The sequence below is a fragment of the Crocodylus porosus genome, unplaced genomic scaffold (genome assembly GCF_001723895.1).
Source record: "Crocodylus porosus isolate Cpor-Errol unplaced genomic scaffold, CroPor_comp1, whole genome shotgun sequence".
NCBI classification, from domain to species: domain Eukaryota; kingdom Metazoa; phylum Chordata; order Crocodylia; family Crocodylidae; genus Crocodylus; species Crocodylus porosus.
In genome coordinates this window covers 31409251-31423288 of record NW_017728914.1, presented here as the reverse complement: position 1 = coordinate 31423288, position 14038 = coordinate 31409251, and the positions used below count along the sequence as shown (strand labels likewise).

The window sequence follows — 14038 nt, the reverse complement described above, 5'->3', positions numbered from 1 at the left end:
GCGGCCTCACCAAGGCCGAGTACAAGGGGAGAATGACGTCCCGGGATTTGCTCGAGAAGCATCTATGGATGCACGCCAGCGTTTTGGTCGCTTTATTAGCCGCAGCATCGCATTGCAGGCTCATGTTCATCTTGTGGTCAATGGTCTTGATTTGCTACAATACTCTGGAAGATGGGCAGCATCTGATAGCATGGCTCTGTAAAACTGGAGGGCTCATCTTCATTTTTAGACTTCTGTGTAGAAAATAGCAGGTGCTGATTTTTATGATTTTAGTTTTTACTTGAGTAAACGTGACAGCAGTTAGAAGTTAGTAGATACCAGTTTTTGAATTTATTCTCTACTTTTAGGTAAGTTACTTTTAAAGTGGTAGGAAGTGATAAACTGAATGGAGGGAGTAATGAAAACCTTAATTCCTAAGTATAACTAACTTTGTCAGGAGTTGCTATATAGCAGTGCAGAAGAGATTTGTGCTCATCTCAAACAGACTTGCTATTTTTTGACTTCGCAATGTTTAATTGGCTAAAACAGTCTGGCTGTAGTGTAAAAGCAGAACCTGGATCTATTTGAAAGGGGTGTTTTTTTTCTAATGCAAGCCCTGTCCTAGGCCTTGCAGCAGGAGAAACTTATGTTTTGTCTCTGGTGCCTCAAGAAAACAGCATTTTAATAAACATCCCATGAGACTATAAATTTGATAAGATACTTGCAGCTCTGTTTTACATCAATATTTCCTTCTAATGCATCACAAAATAAGCAGTTTAAAGAAATGATTGCTCCTGGTGGCTCTTTTCAGTTAAGAATTTGAGAGAGAAGCATGCTATGACAAATTAGAAAATTCTTCCAGGACTATTGGAGGCCTTGCGGTTGCTTGTTTGACAAAGGAGATTTGCTAGTCCACTTCCCCAAGCACCCCAGCAAAACTGGATGATGCTGCTGTGTTTCTATAGGATTCACAGCACAAGTTTTAAGGGACGATTTGAAGAGGGTTAATTCAGTAGTTTTGCAGATGCTTATAGGGAAATGCATGGAAGAAAGCTCAAAGGTGCTTGTTTTTAAAACTCAGTGAGTGGGTGATGGAACCTGGCATCATGGGCTAATTAGGAATGGGAATTGGCATTTTGATCATGTATGGGGGGAGATAGGCTGTGAGGGACTTTGGAAGTGATATTGAGTAGTCATGTTTGTGATACACAGGGGAGAGCCCTGAGGATGTAAAAAACAGGTGATGTGGTCATAGTGACAGCCAAAGACACTGACTTTTGCAGCATGGGGCAAGCTTGTCCCCATTTGTCAAGGTCTGAAATGGATGTTGCAGTAATGTGAGGTGTGAAATGACAAGCACATGGACAAGAGTTTTTAGCAGTCTGGATAGAGAGCATCCTAAATTCCCTTTCTTTGTTAGTGTCTCAAAATTAGGGAGCTGAGTTTCTTTTCTTCTTTTCTGGTATTAAAAGGTTAACGGTTTATCTGTATAAAACAGAAAGTTGTAAAGCTAAGACATGAGAGTTGGGTGTACTAAGTCTAGCATGAAATTATAGTAGGATTTAGCATACAGGTTGGTTAGGCTTAAACTTTATAATGAGCTGTGTTCTGGAAAAGTAAAAAAGTGGGCGAAAGTATGTCTGGTTCTAAGGGCACAAACAACAAAACTATAGGCCTATTTTTAATAGACTGGAGAGATTATTATTGTGCTTTTACAGAATTGCAAGCTCTCTTATTTTGGACAATGAGTGCTTGTGTTTTGAGGGAATGAATGTTCAGATAAATGGAATTGCATATTATGTGGGGGGGGTGGGTGGGTTGTGTCATTTTTGTGACCCCTTTCGCTGGGTTTTTCAGGTTCTAAGGGTTTTTTTAAGTGGATATTTTTATGGTTGGGGAAAATCATAATTTAGTTTTTAAAAATATTCCCATTGTGCCTATTAAACACAAAACTGTTGCACAGAATTTAGCTTGAGTCGAATGTCATTATTTCTTTTCAGGGTAAGCATCTTACATTAAAGGGATTGTTTTGCATTTGCTAAAAACTTAAAAACTAAAAATACAGGTGCAAATACTCATCAGACCACATTATTCCCTTAGGGCTTTGGGACAGATACTGTTTCTTTAATTCTTTGATTGAAACATTTTCTTTAATAGGAATCTATGTACTTAATATGACAAACAAATAATAAACATTCAAACCTGCAACATAGTTTCCCTTAATGTCCAGAGAGGACCCTTAAATCCTCTAGCCCAGCTTCCTGTGCATGGCAGACTACTAAGCTTTCCCCAGGTACAGCTGTACTGAATCCAATAGGCTTAGTTAAACTAAAGCATTTAGTCATTTGAGGAGCTCAAACTGTTGTCTAACACAGGCAGAGAACAGGGGTAACTGAAGTGTTAATGCTGTCCAGGGTCTCTGCAGAAAGCCTTGCAGGGAACTGATTAGGTGACACCTGTGCAGATGATCCTGACAGGTTACCCAGGATGCTGAAGGAGACACCAATCTGTACTTGGGGGATAATTCCTCCCTGACCCTAAATCTCAGTCACGTTGACAGTGAGCAAGTGAACAAGGTGCCCCAACCAAGCATCTAGGAAAGAGGATTCTCTTTACTAACTTGGAGCACAAGTTCTGCTTCCATTTCCCCCACTTCTGGATGTTTTGTAATTAAAATAAAGATAAAGTGTGCACTTGGTAAAGGGTCATTTTTTTTTTTCTCTATTCCTTGTGTGAAAAAACATAGGCAAATTTTGAGTTGGAGTTCACAGATATATGCAGCTTTCATCTAGTGCTGCCTGTTTGTCTTCAGATACTTACTGATTAGTAAGACAAGGTTTTTTGGGTAAATGTGGCATCTTTTATTAGATCAGTTAAATAGTTAGAAAAATTGTCCTTTGCAAACTTTAGGGCACAAACACCCTTCTTTAGGCATGGGCAGAGTCTGCTGGTGCAAAGGACAATTTTTTCATCTATTTGGTTGGTTTAATAAAAGATACCGCATTTACCCAAAGAACCTTGTTTGCCTATGTCCTTGGACCAACACAGCTAAAACGAACATCCCCAAAACATACTGATTAGTAATGAGCAGGCCTGTTTTCCCTGGTGAATAAAAGGTTGAAACTATTGTTTCATCAGAGCTAACCTGTTATTGAAAACTTGAGGTGCACCAGTACATTGGTCCCATATTGGATCAACACTGATATAAGGAAAATCAACTGTATCAGCAATTGGCTTCTTTTGGATGATGTGGCCGATAATGCCACTGATAAACGCCCGTGCATGCACGCAGCTGCAGTGCAGCACGCAAGTGGCCAGAAGCACAGCATAGCAGCATGGAGAGCAACTGGGTCTGGCTGGTGAGGGGAGGGCGGGGTGCAGCTTGAGGCCCCCGCAGTGAGGGAGGAGTGGGGCAGAGGCAGGGACAAGTGCTGCCCAGCCAGGACAGGATGGGGCCAGGAACGGCTTCTTTGTGGTGGGGAGGGGGAGGGTGTTTCCTGCAGCTACTTGTACCCTGGGAGGGCATGAGGGCATCTGCCCCTGGATCTGTGTGGGGTGAAGGCGGGCTGCTGCTGTGGGTTCTGTCACGCACTCCGCTCCGGCTGCGCAGTGCTTGCCTCTGCCTCAGCCCTACTCCCTCCCTCACTGTGGGGGGGCCTCAATCTGCCCCCCACCCATTCCTTCCCTTCTCCTTCTCCCATAACAGACTTACAGCTGAACCCAGCTGCTTTCCATGCTGCTCGGCTACATATCAGAATTGGATCAGTGTCAGCTGATATGGCTTGTTAAAAATCGGCCATTGGTATCAGCTCAAATTCTCTGTTGGTGCACCCCTATTAAAAACATTCCCTTTTCTTCTCTAGTTTAGAAAACAACCTACTGATTTTAAATAGATACTTAGCTTCCTCAAGTTGCAGGTGGGTCCAGTGACTCTGCTGTTTCTCAAAGCTTTGCCAAGCGGCAGTAGAGTAAAATTAATGGCTTGTTTGTTTTGCTATTAAGAGTCAAGTCAAAATCAAGTTATTTAGGTACACTGAATGAGGAAGAAGACTTTCATCATCCTAACAGCTCATAATTTTTGTAGATGGTGGGAAGGGAGGGGTGGGAGCCAGGGGAGAAGGAAGAACAGGAAATACTGTTCCTCTTCTTGAAACAGGAGGAATCTTGAACCCAAAAGTGACTAACATTCTAGCCAGAGATAGATATGAAAGATGGATTTCCTAACTGTAGTACAAAACGTCTCATTTCCAAGCTGCTTGCAGGGTTAGGTTGATGCCCTTATAAGGGTACTGCCCTCATACCTGGGGAGCTTCTGCCATGTACCTCCTATTTTTTGTTTTACTTTTTGCCTTTAGTCTTTTGGTATATATCTGATAAACTGTCATTTTGGCTCTCTAAAATGTTCATCATGTCTGTGTTACGTCTTTGGCTGTTTTAATTGTATTATGGTTATACCCTAACCCGATTATGCCAGGCTCTATTTACTCTGGTCAATAAATGGAATGATTTATTCCAGAAGAGTGTTCACATGGGAAATTATTTTAGAATAGTCTTTCTAGAATGGTTCTAGAGATCAGTTTCTTCTAGACTGGTTCTAGAGATCAGTTTCTTCATCTAGGCAAGGCATAGTTTTAACTAAAGGACATTTCAAGTATCTGGGATCCTTAATTTTTTTTTAATATGATGCATGAATTAGCTCATGGCATTAGCATGTATTTGTTAGTGTGATTAAAAATGGGTTAGCTTTTGTTCTTGATGTCTTGCAGTGATGAAGATTAATATGACACATGATTTAAGGTCATAACAGCAGTTGTGTAAGCAGGGGTTCATGCCTGTCTATATTACTACATGAACCAAGCTGGTGGAGTCGCTGTGCTCTGATGTTTAATGTACCAAGACAAATCCAAGTAAAACAGGAGTGAGAGTCTTTTAAAATCTCTTATAAGTAGACCTGTCATTTAATTGCTTAAATGTAAATGTTTAAAGCATTAACATCCTACAATGTTTCCTCTATTTTAGATTAACTGCTGAAGTACTGATCGAGTTCTGCTCTTCTTCAATGAGGAACTACAGGCTGATCTTCTGCCATAATCTTAAACAACCATAAATGACAAAAAAATGCTTGGTCAGTGAGGGCAGCTGGCGCAGAAAACCTTTTTTAAACGTGGGTGTTTAAGTCCTCTGAGGTAGGTCCCTTAAATGACTCGATGGTTTTGTTTTTTGAAAAATGATGTGGCTAGATTCCAGTCTGCCTGATGTTTCAGGCAATAACTTGACAGTTAAGCAGAGACTAGAGGATTAATTTTATCACTTGCAAGACACATTTTTATTAATTGTTTTAAAAAATGCTTCCTACAGTATTTAAAACATGCACATAAATGGGCATGCTACTGTCTATAGGGGCACTGTTTTCCTTTCAGTAGTATTTGCCCAAAAGAGGGCAGCTTCTTCTGTTATATCATAATTTTGCTTTAGCATTGTCAGCCTAATAATACATACCTATTCTGAATCTTTCCCTGGTAATCTTTAGTATATTTCAGTATTGATCTGTGACTTTACTGAAAAGCTGAATCAGCAACTGCTTGCTGATGAGGCATTTTTCTTTTCTGTAGTCTGAAGTGTGTTGCCTTGCAAATATTCTCAAACAGCTGTGCTATAAATTAAGGAAAGATCTACATGTAGTTCCTGGATTGCTAGCATGAGGTCGTTAGTCTTGGAGACTCGGGTCATTATTATGGGAAAGAAAATTTCAGTAAAAAGAGTTTGAAGTTGATGAGTATTCTGTGGTTACTTAGACACTGGCTTGAAAACCGAAAGGTCTTTTTCAAAACCACAGTTTCGGTTGCAGAGTCCCAGAGCCGCTCAAAATTCTGGTGGCCTTGGAGTTGTATAACACCAGACAACTTTTCATGCAGCTCCATTTTGAATAGCTAAGTTGTCAGAACAAAACTATGCTTGGCACCTTGGTACTTAGATTTGCGCTCTAATAGCAGAAAATCCTCCTGAGCTGGGTTTTTTAAGTCCTGCTAATATCAGAAATAAAGTAGAAAAAATGTTACTCCAGAACGTCAGTTGAAACAGTAATTAACCTTTTCCTGAATAGTCCTTTGCTACTACACAGCATCTAGTGAAGTAAACCTACTGCTTACAAAAGCTTATGCTATTCAGTTCTGATTTAGTTAATATATAAGGTTCAAATCTACTTTGCTTTTGCTACTTTGACATTGTATGTGGAATAATAATCTCCACTGTTCACATAATTTTGATGAATTTAGATCAGTAACTCCACAGAAAAACTGTCCTATCATGACCTGTCAGAGGTTGGAAAGTATTTAAATGCTTATGAACATGCGTATGTGGAAAACAGGGTATCTCATTTTCTGAGTTGTGTGCGCTTTAACCATTGTCTTAGTTTTAATTCTGTTCACTTGACAGAAGAGACAGCTTTGATTTTTGGCTGCAAAAAGATATGAGGAAGAGTTCCTCCCCTTCCTTGAGTAACTGCAACTCTGTTCTTGCTAACAAAATATTTGGAATTCCACTTGATGAGCTGCAGCAGGAAGGGCAACCAGACAATGAGGTTCCGTTCATAGTCCGCCATGTGGTGGACTATATTGAGGAACATGGTATGTATTTCCGTGTTGTGTTTGTAAGTGAGATGTTTTGTCCCAATTGGTTTCAAGCAGTATAACACACTCCTATTTCTGTTATTTCTTTGAGCAACTATTGGGGTTTTGTGGGCCAAAAATCTTTTCTTTCTGCCAATCCAATCATTGCCAGTGTAGGTTGATGCCTATGAAAACTCATGCCTCAGAACCAGTTAGTCTTAAGGTGCCACCTGCCTCATCTTCTGCCTTGTATGTGTTGCACTTCTGTTCTTTGCTTGATTGAATTCATAGGCTTTAGAGAGGATAGCCAGCTAACCACAGTACTTTTGGGGAAATTGTGTATTTTGAGGCTGAAGAATGTTTACTTGGCTATTGGGTTTATAAATTGGATATGAGAATATGTTTTGATTTGGAGGGGGGGCAAATTTCAGAGAGACTCCGGAGGAGCAAATTTCCTGCTTTGTAGTTGCCTGGTAAAAGTGCTGAGTCTCCAGCTATCTACAGTATTTCATTAAAAAAATGGATAAATGACATCTCAGATAAGATTTTTATTTTTTGCAACTTGCTATTAACTTAGGAGGTCTGGAACAAGAAGGACTTTTTCAAGTCAATGGGAATGCTGAAACAGTGGAGTGGCTTCGGCAAAGATACGATAACGGAGAAGATGTGGACCTGGTTAAAGAAGCAGATGTACCCTCAGCTATTAGCCTTCTTAGATTTTTTCTTCAAGAACTTCCAGAACCGGTTATCCCAGGCAGCTTGCATATACACTTGATGCAACTTTATCAAGGTAATGAGAACTATTTTGCATGGAGGTTAAGTGATAACAACTGGTTTTAAGGCCCCACTAATTAAAGAGGTTTAAGTGACTGAGGATTTCTTTGGTGTTCCATGTAACCATGTGGTCATCACGAGACATTTATTTTGAATGTAGTTTGCTCTTCCTTGCACAAGATTCAGAATAGCTAGGCTCTGTTCAGGATATTTCCACATTAACCTTATTCCAGGCTCTCTGATTCTGTAAATGGATTTTGGGGCAGTGGACAGAGCCACTGGATCCAACCTTGAGTATTCTAATTTCCTACTCAGTGATGATGAACTGAGAATTGTTATGGAAGTCCCTTTTTTCTCTGTACTGTCCTTCCCACCAGTTGCACATGGTCCATCTGTTCGTGACTCAGGAATATTGCAGGGTTTCAGTGGCAACAGAAAAGAGGACCTAAAGCAGACCCTCTACAAGTGTGACGTTTGTTATGCCCTTCTAGCATATTTTTCAGTTGTACCTCATTCCCACAGGAAGTTGTGGTCAGCCTGTTGCGGCTGGGTTTTTTTATTCCTGTCTACCGTAGAACGCTTTCTGTTCAGACTTTCACCCTATGTTGACATACCGGTTAATTCACAAATTTTGTCTATATGTATCCACTCTCCTGGGTCTTTTGGCCTCTGCTGTGTTTGTGTAGTGTTGGAGTTAATTCATAACTTGACTAGTAAAAACTTTTGTCTTGCAGCACTACCGTTAGTAACGCATTGTGCGTTCCTCAAAGGGTATGTAGACATCAGTGTACCACACCTTGTAACATAACTGGTAATTTCTTTAGTTCTCAGTGGCATCAGCTGGAGCATGAAAGTTGTTTCTCGCTGTGTCCCTTAGTCATTCTTTTCTAGTATTTGGGTTTTTTGCTTTTGTCCAGTTAAGTTTGCTGTGACAAGAATATTTTTCAGAGTTAGTGGTTACGGCTGCGAGGGCTGTAGAGTTGGTTTTTATTATGACCAAAGCAGGTTAGTGCAAGCTTTCCAGTGTTGTTCTGCTGTAAAACCTCAACAGCTGACTTGGCGGGGCCTGTCTTTTTTGAGGGAGGGCTGAAAAGGTGGTTCAATTTCCCTGTCTCCACCCTGCATTTTCACTGAAACTTCAAACATGGAGAGGCTGTTGAATAGCAACTGAGGACCAGCTGATTTTATACACAATGCTAAGTTGCCTTGGGTGGTAACTAGTGACTTAGGCTAACTGGTGGTTGTCTAAAAGATGAGACTTTGTGTACAAATATTTGAAAAAACTTCGCAAATTTAGAAATGGACCAATATGTTAATAGACATTTTATTTGATATGCAATATGGCTGCTGCTTTGACTCATTGTTTCTGAGTTCAAGAGAACTAGCTAGCTAACTGTGAATCAAATATTCTGGAAAAATTGTAGATCAAGTTCGTTTTTTTTTTTTTTTTCCTTGCAAAAGAATGCCTCATAACATTTAGGTGCTTAAAGGGAAAGAATCATGAGGATAAGGAGAGCCTTAGTTTCTCACAGTTATGCCCCCAAGTTTAGAAATTTACTTGATTATGCTGTCATAACAGTGAATTTATCATGCAACATGTAAAACTGCAGTGCAGATCTCAGTATTTTTTCCCCTTGGAACAGATGATTGTGGAAAGATTTGTTACCTAGGTTGTGTGGGAAAAGGGTGGTTTTTCAAAAGGCATAATTACCATCCCTATATGTCTTATCCTTCTGTTTCCCATGTCCTTCATAATTTGCTTTTGTGTGTGTTGGCACAGAATTTTTGTACTTGGTTTATTGTATTCTTATATACACTCATAAGAACATGTAACTTCTATTTTTAAAAAGAGAAGTTGAGCAGTTTCATGAAGCTTTTAAACGTAGATATTACATTTTCCTTACTAAGAAACATGGCATTTATCTAGGGTGATTTCCTCTACTTTGGGTCTATGGCTTGTGACAGTTTTTTTATGCTTAAATTAATGGAGTCATATTATCTTGGTTTCCAGGAAAGCAGATCAGTTCTAGTTTAGGAGAAGGAAATTATTGGCAAGTGTTAGTGTTTTTAGATGCATGTTTTTTGTATAGCATTGTTCCTCTTCTGCCGGTTCTCTGTGCAACTCTAGGCTTTAGTTTACACACCTATATTTTAGTTGCACAGCTTGCAGTTATATAACAAGGTGTGGCATATATACCCTTCAAGGCTCGTTCTGTGCAGGCCTGATGGTGGTTCCTCGAAGGCAAGTGATTTTACTAATTGAAGTGTGAATTTGACCCTGGTGCCATAGGCCTTGTGTCCCAGAAGTGTGTATCCATGGACTACATTCAAAGGACTTCATTTACAGATAAGTACTTTCTTACTTTAGGTCTCTGCTTTTAGAACCTAGACTTAAGGCAAACTGGTAAAGACAGGCAGAAGTGTTGTTTTGTCTGTCTGCCTCACTTTTTAAGGGCAAAGATTGATTTTGTGGGGGAGGTAGTGTTTTGAATTTTTTTGGTTTGCTCTCCCCCCCCCCCACTTATCTAGTGTGACACTGATTGTATAGTAAAAGATTGTATTAGCATTTTATTGAGCTTTTTGTATATTAATACAACAGTGAGACGACTTGTTCCTCTGTATCCTGTTGCATATGGATTCAAATGTTGTAGCTATGCAATCTCTGAACCAGAGAGAAAAACCTTTCAGGGCTGCTGGCTGGCATTACTGTACTTGTGTCTTCACGCAGAAGTGCTTTCTGCCTCTACTTATTTGATGTTCGGGGCCAATGTTTCTCCCTCTCTCTCTTGCCTTGTTAGACGGTGTTTATCAATTTTTAGATATTCTCTTTACCTAGCTAGGATAGCAAAACTTTCAGGAGGTCATGGCAAGGGAAGTGGTGTCTTTCTCTGTCAGAGAGGCAAGGGAGACCTGACTGAAGTTATCTCCCTTTTTATTCTTGTTCTTTTTTGACACTTCCTGTCTGTAAATGGGGCTTCCTTGAGAAGCATGAATGTGGAATCCCTTCCAACCTGTATGTCTGGAATACTGATAATTTAACAAGTTGCTAGAGTTCATTGTGGCTTTTGAAAGTTATATTCTCTTATATCTGATTGAAATCCTCCACAAATATTTTCAAGTATGAGAAAGTGCACAACTGAAGAAAGGCTAGCTCTTGTGCTGTGGAGGTGTGCAGCTGTGTTTAGGGATTTGTGGAGAAATACTTGAGAAGCTGGTAGTTGGACCTGCTAGGTAGAGTGCCTTACTCAGCAGAAGAGAAACTGTTAGTATAGATTATACGTACTTTGCAGAAATCCATTTTGCAGCAAGGCAAAGTCAGCTGACAGCACCACACAACAGTATGGCTGGTTTAGTCATTGGAATCATTGGTGGAGAACAGTTGTAGAAGAAAATATGAAAGTCATCCTGTTTCATCAAGTGCAGAAAGGGGAGAATGGATCTGGAAACTGAAACGGGGCAGATGGGTTTAGCAACCCATGGGAAGATGTCAGTTGCTAATAAGGATCATTACAAGTTCCTCCAGACTTGTGATTGATAGATTCCCCCCCCCCCCCCTTTTTCATTTTTTCCCTGGCTGAACTAGTAAAATTAAAATCTTGAGACCTCCTTTGTCACATGAAACTTTTCTTTGTACTTCAGAGATGAAGTGGTTTTGTTTTAGTCAAAAGTTGATAAATACAAGTAATATTAGATGTGTAGCATATGAGCTTTTTATATTAAAATCCTTTTATTACATTTTACAGATTATAATAATGAAGATGAATTTGGAAGAAAGTTGCGGTTCCTTTTGCAGCAGCTTCCGCCTGTTAATTACAGTTTGTTAAAGTTTCTATGTAGATTTTTAGCCAATGTAGCATCGCATCATGAAGAAATTTGGTCTGCAAGTTCGTTGGCTGCAGTCTTTGGCCCAGATGTCTTTCAGTAAGTTAGCTATACCAGTGTGTGTAGTTGCATGTGACTGACTGCATAATTATGTTTTAGCTGTATTTGTCAGAAGATTGCTTCTATATGTTGTAAGCATGCTGTTTAACACAGTATAAAATATAACTTTGGAGGGGAGTTATTTATATACTAATACATCATTTGTATTGTGGGGGAATACCATGTGTTACTTATTTATAAAGTGTTTTAATTAGCCCAGTGTTTGTTCCTTTACTACTCATGTGTAAACTATCCAAATCAAAGTTATAAGACCCTTCTCCCAATGTAGTAATCCAAATGGAGTTGATTGCAGTCATTCTGAATAGAAATACATGTGAAAAAAATAGAAAACTGGTATCTTTGATAACAAAAATATTCACAGGGTAACTGGGTGAATTCAAACTTTTAAAACTAAGATGGTATTGGAATCTTATTAGCGTTTACACAGATGTGGAGGATCTGAAAGAACAAGAAATAGTTAGCAGAATAATGGCGGGACTTCTGGAGAACTACTATGAATTCTTTGAGAATGAGGAGGAAGAATTTTCATCTACTAATGATTTAAGTTCAATAACTGAGCAGGTGAGTGTTTTTGTTTCCTAGTCTGTTCTTGAAGGGAAAACTGGAATTACAACACAATTGGAACTAAAATCACAGTATTAAATAGCCCATGGGTTGTGGACATGTACATTATCTCCTATAATGACACTGTTTCAAGTATTACTTATCTCTTTTAATAATAGATCCAAATCCAGGCTAAAGCAGACACCAAGTATTATTCTGGTAGAAGTGTTTTTAACAAGATTTTTTTCCTAAAGTAATATTAACCAAAATGGATCATTTCACTCATCCATCCTATTACTTGTTTCTTTAATTCACCCCATCATTAATGCTCATGCTTGTTTGGCTTTCCTGAACAGAACATACCCTGGAAAGAACGTGCGCCTGCATTTGTCGGGTCTGTAGGGCAGCCAGTTGAGCGTGTGCACACGAACTTGAGAAACAGCCCAAAATAGTCACGTAGACATGATCCGTTCATTTTATGTATTGTAGAAATAGAAAACACTTTACCAGTTGTGGACATGGCACATGGTAATTTCTTTTCAGTGTGCAGAAGGTAGGAGAGATTTATTAAAAAAACAGAATGAAAAGAAAAAAGAAATGGTTAGAGTCAGGATAGTTGCAAATAAAACTTAATCTCTTTAAAAGTTTCCACCCATCGTGATTTCCCACAGTTATAATTTGTCAGAAACTTACTTTAAACCTTGTTTCTTATGGAAACCTTTTTATTTACTGTGCGCATGTGGATATATTGAGTAGGCTTTTTGAGAGTTGATTACTGAAGCATTCATTTGTTTTTGGCAAAAATAACTTGAAATCAGACATAATAATAGTATCCACTGTCATTAGTTTGATTTGATTAAACAATTTTTTGTTGTTTCAAGTAGCTTATTGTCAGTTGTACCTCTGTGTATTAAGTTGAAAAGAATTAATTTAGTATTTTGGGGAAAGGATTGTCAGGCCCCTTTTAAAAGCAAGATTGTTGTACCAGTCAAACAGAAGCAGATATTTTTCCTTAAAGTGCTCAGCCAATTCACAATTTAGAGAAGCAACTTACTAGGGAAATATGCTTCAGTTTTAAAAATGAAGCAAATCGTGCACATACTTTTGCTTAATTGGCACACTTTAACATTCTCACCTTGTACATTTTTTCACATGGCAGAAGCCTGTAACTTCTATGCTGTTGCAGGTGTAGAAAAAAATTGTTCAGGACATGAAAATCATAAAATGTATAGACTTCTGTTTGCCTTCCATCAAAGGATTTCAAAGTGTTTTTTCAGGCATGAATGAATGAGCCTTGCAACACCTTGTGAAATGGATGAATGTTATCCCATTTCTATTTCGCAGGTGTGGAAACTTGCAAATGCAGTGTTGCAGCAGATTTGACAGGTTCAGGAAATAGATGCTAAGCCCTGACTCTAAATGCTTTGATTTACTACTTTATAGGGCTTTTAATTTGTATTCTGAAAGCATTTTTGGTAGTTTATTTAAATTTCTTTATTACAGTTTCATTTTTGAAGGCATGGATCCGTTGAGGCCACCTGTTTATAACTAACTATTCTTTGTTTCGTGCACAAACCTATTTGTTCTGAACTTGTAACAACACACAGTTTCCAGCTGTGGGATTTTTTTTTGTAGTGCTCCAAACATTTAATATTTTTATAGATAAATGATCTTTTGGAGGAAGAGGAGGAAGATGATAAGCTTGAGCAGTCTGAAGAACTTCCAGAAGACAGCAGGGAGAAACCTGATGAAGGGCCAGATATGGTACATCTAGGCACAATGGAGAGTTTGTCAGAATCCAGTAGTGTTACAGCATCAACAAGGTAAGTATATACCAAAGAAGGGACTATGCTTTACATTTTTATTATCACCACTTCAGTAGTAAATGTGCTGTTGAGTAGTATTTGTGAAACCTTCACACTCTTCAGGTTTGTTGTACTTCATTTTACAGACACTGGAATTAAATGAGACTTCTAGCCTGTTAGAGCAGTAGTGGTGGTAAAACCTGATGAAATTATTCTTCACAAATTTTCTCAGGAATGATTTTGTGGAATGCAAATTTAACCTTACGATCCTTCCTTTTTTTTTCCTCTGGATTCATTTTAATGAAGATGTAAACTTGTTTTTGAGAGTGAATGCTTGGGAAACAACTGAGAATCTTTAGAGACTGGTAGCGCCAAAGTCATTTTGCC

General features: G+C 38.9%; 1 protein-coding gene across 7 annotated transcripts in view; it reads left to right on the top strand.

The window, feature by feature from the left end:
• Positions 1-14038, top strand: part of FAM13B (family with sequence similarity 13 member B) — a 65132-nt gene that overhangs the window by 11031 nt on the left and 40063 nt on the right. For 6 of the 7 annotated variants that reach the window (XM_019535153.1, XM_019535157.1, XM_019535155.1 and 3 more), the window contains 6 exons: positions 4999-5165; positions 6415-6605; positions 7165-7377; positions 11105-11282; positions 11720-11864; positions 13509-13669. In XM_019535153.1, coding sequence (XP_019390698.1) covers positions 6449-6605; positions 7165-7377; positions 11105-11282; positions 11720-11864; positions 13509-13669 — 854 coding nt within the window. In that variant the 5' untranslated portion in view covers positions 4999-5165; positions 6415-6448. The remainder of the gene's footprint in view (positions 1-4998; positions 5166-6414; positions 6606-7164; positions 7378-11104; positions 11283-11719; positions 11865-13508; positions 13670-14038) is intronic. The other variant, XM_019535154.1, reaches the window with a different exon arrangement.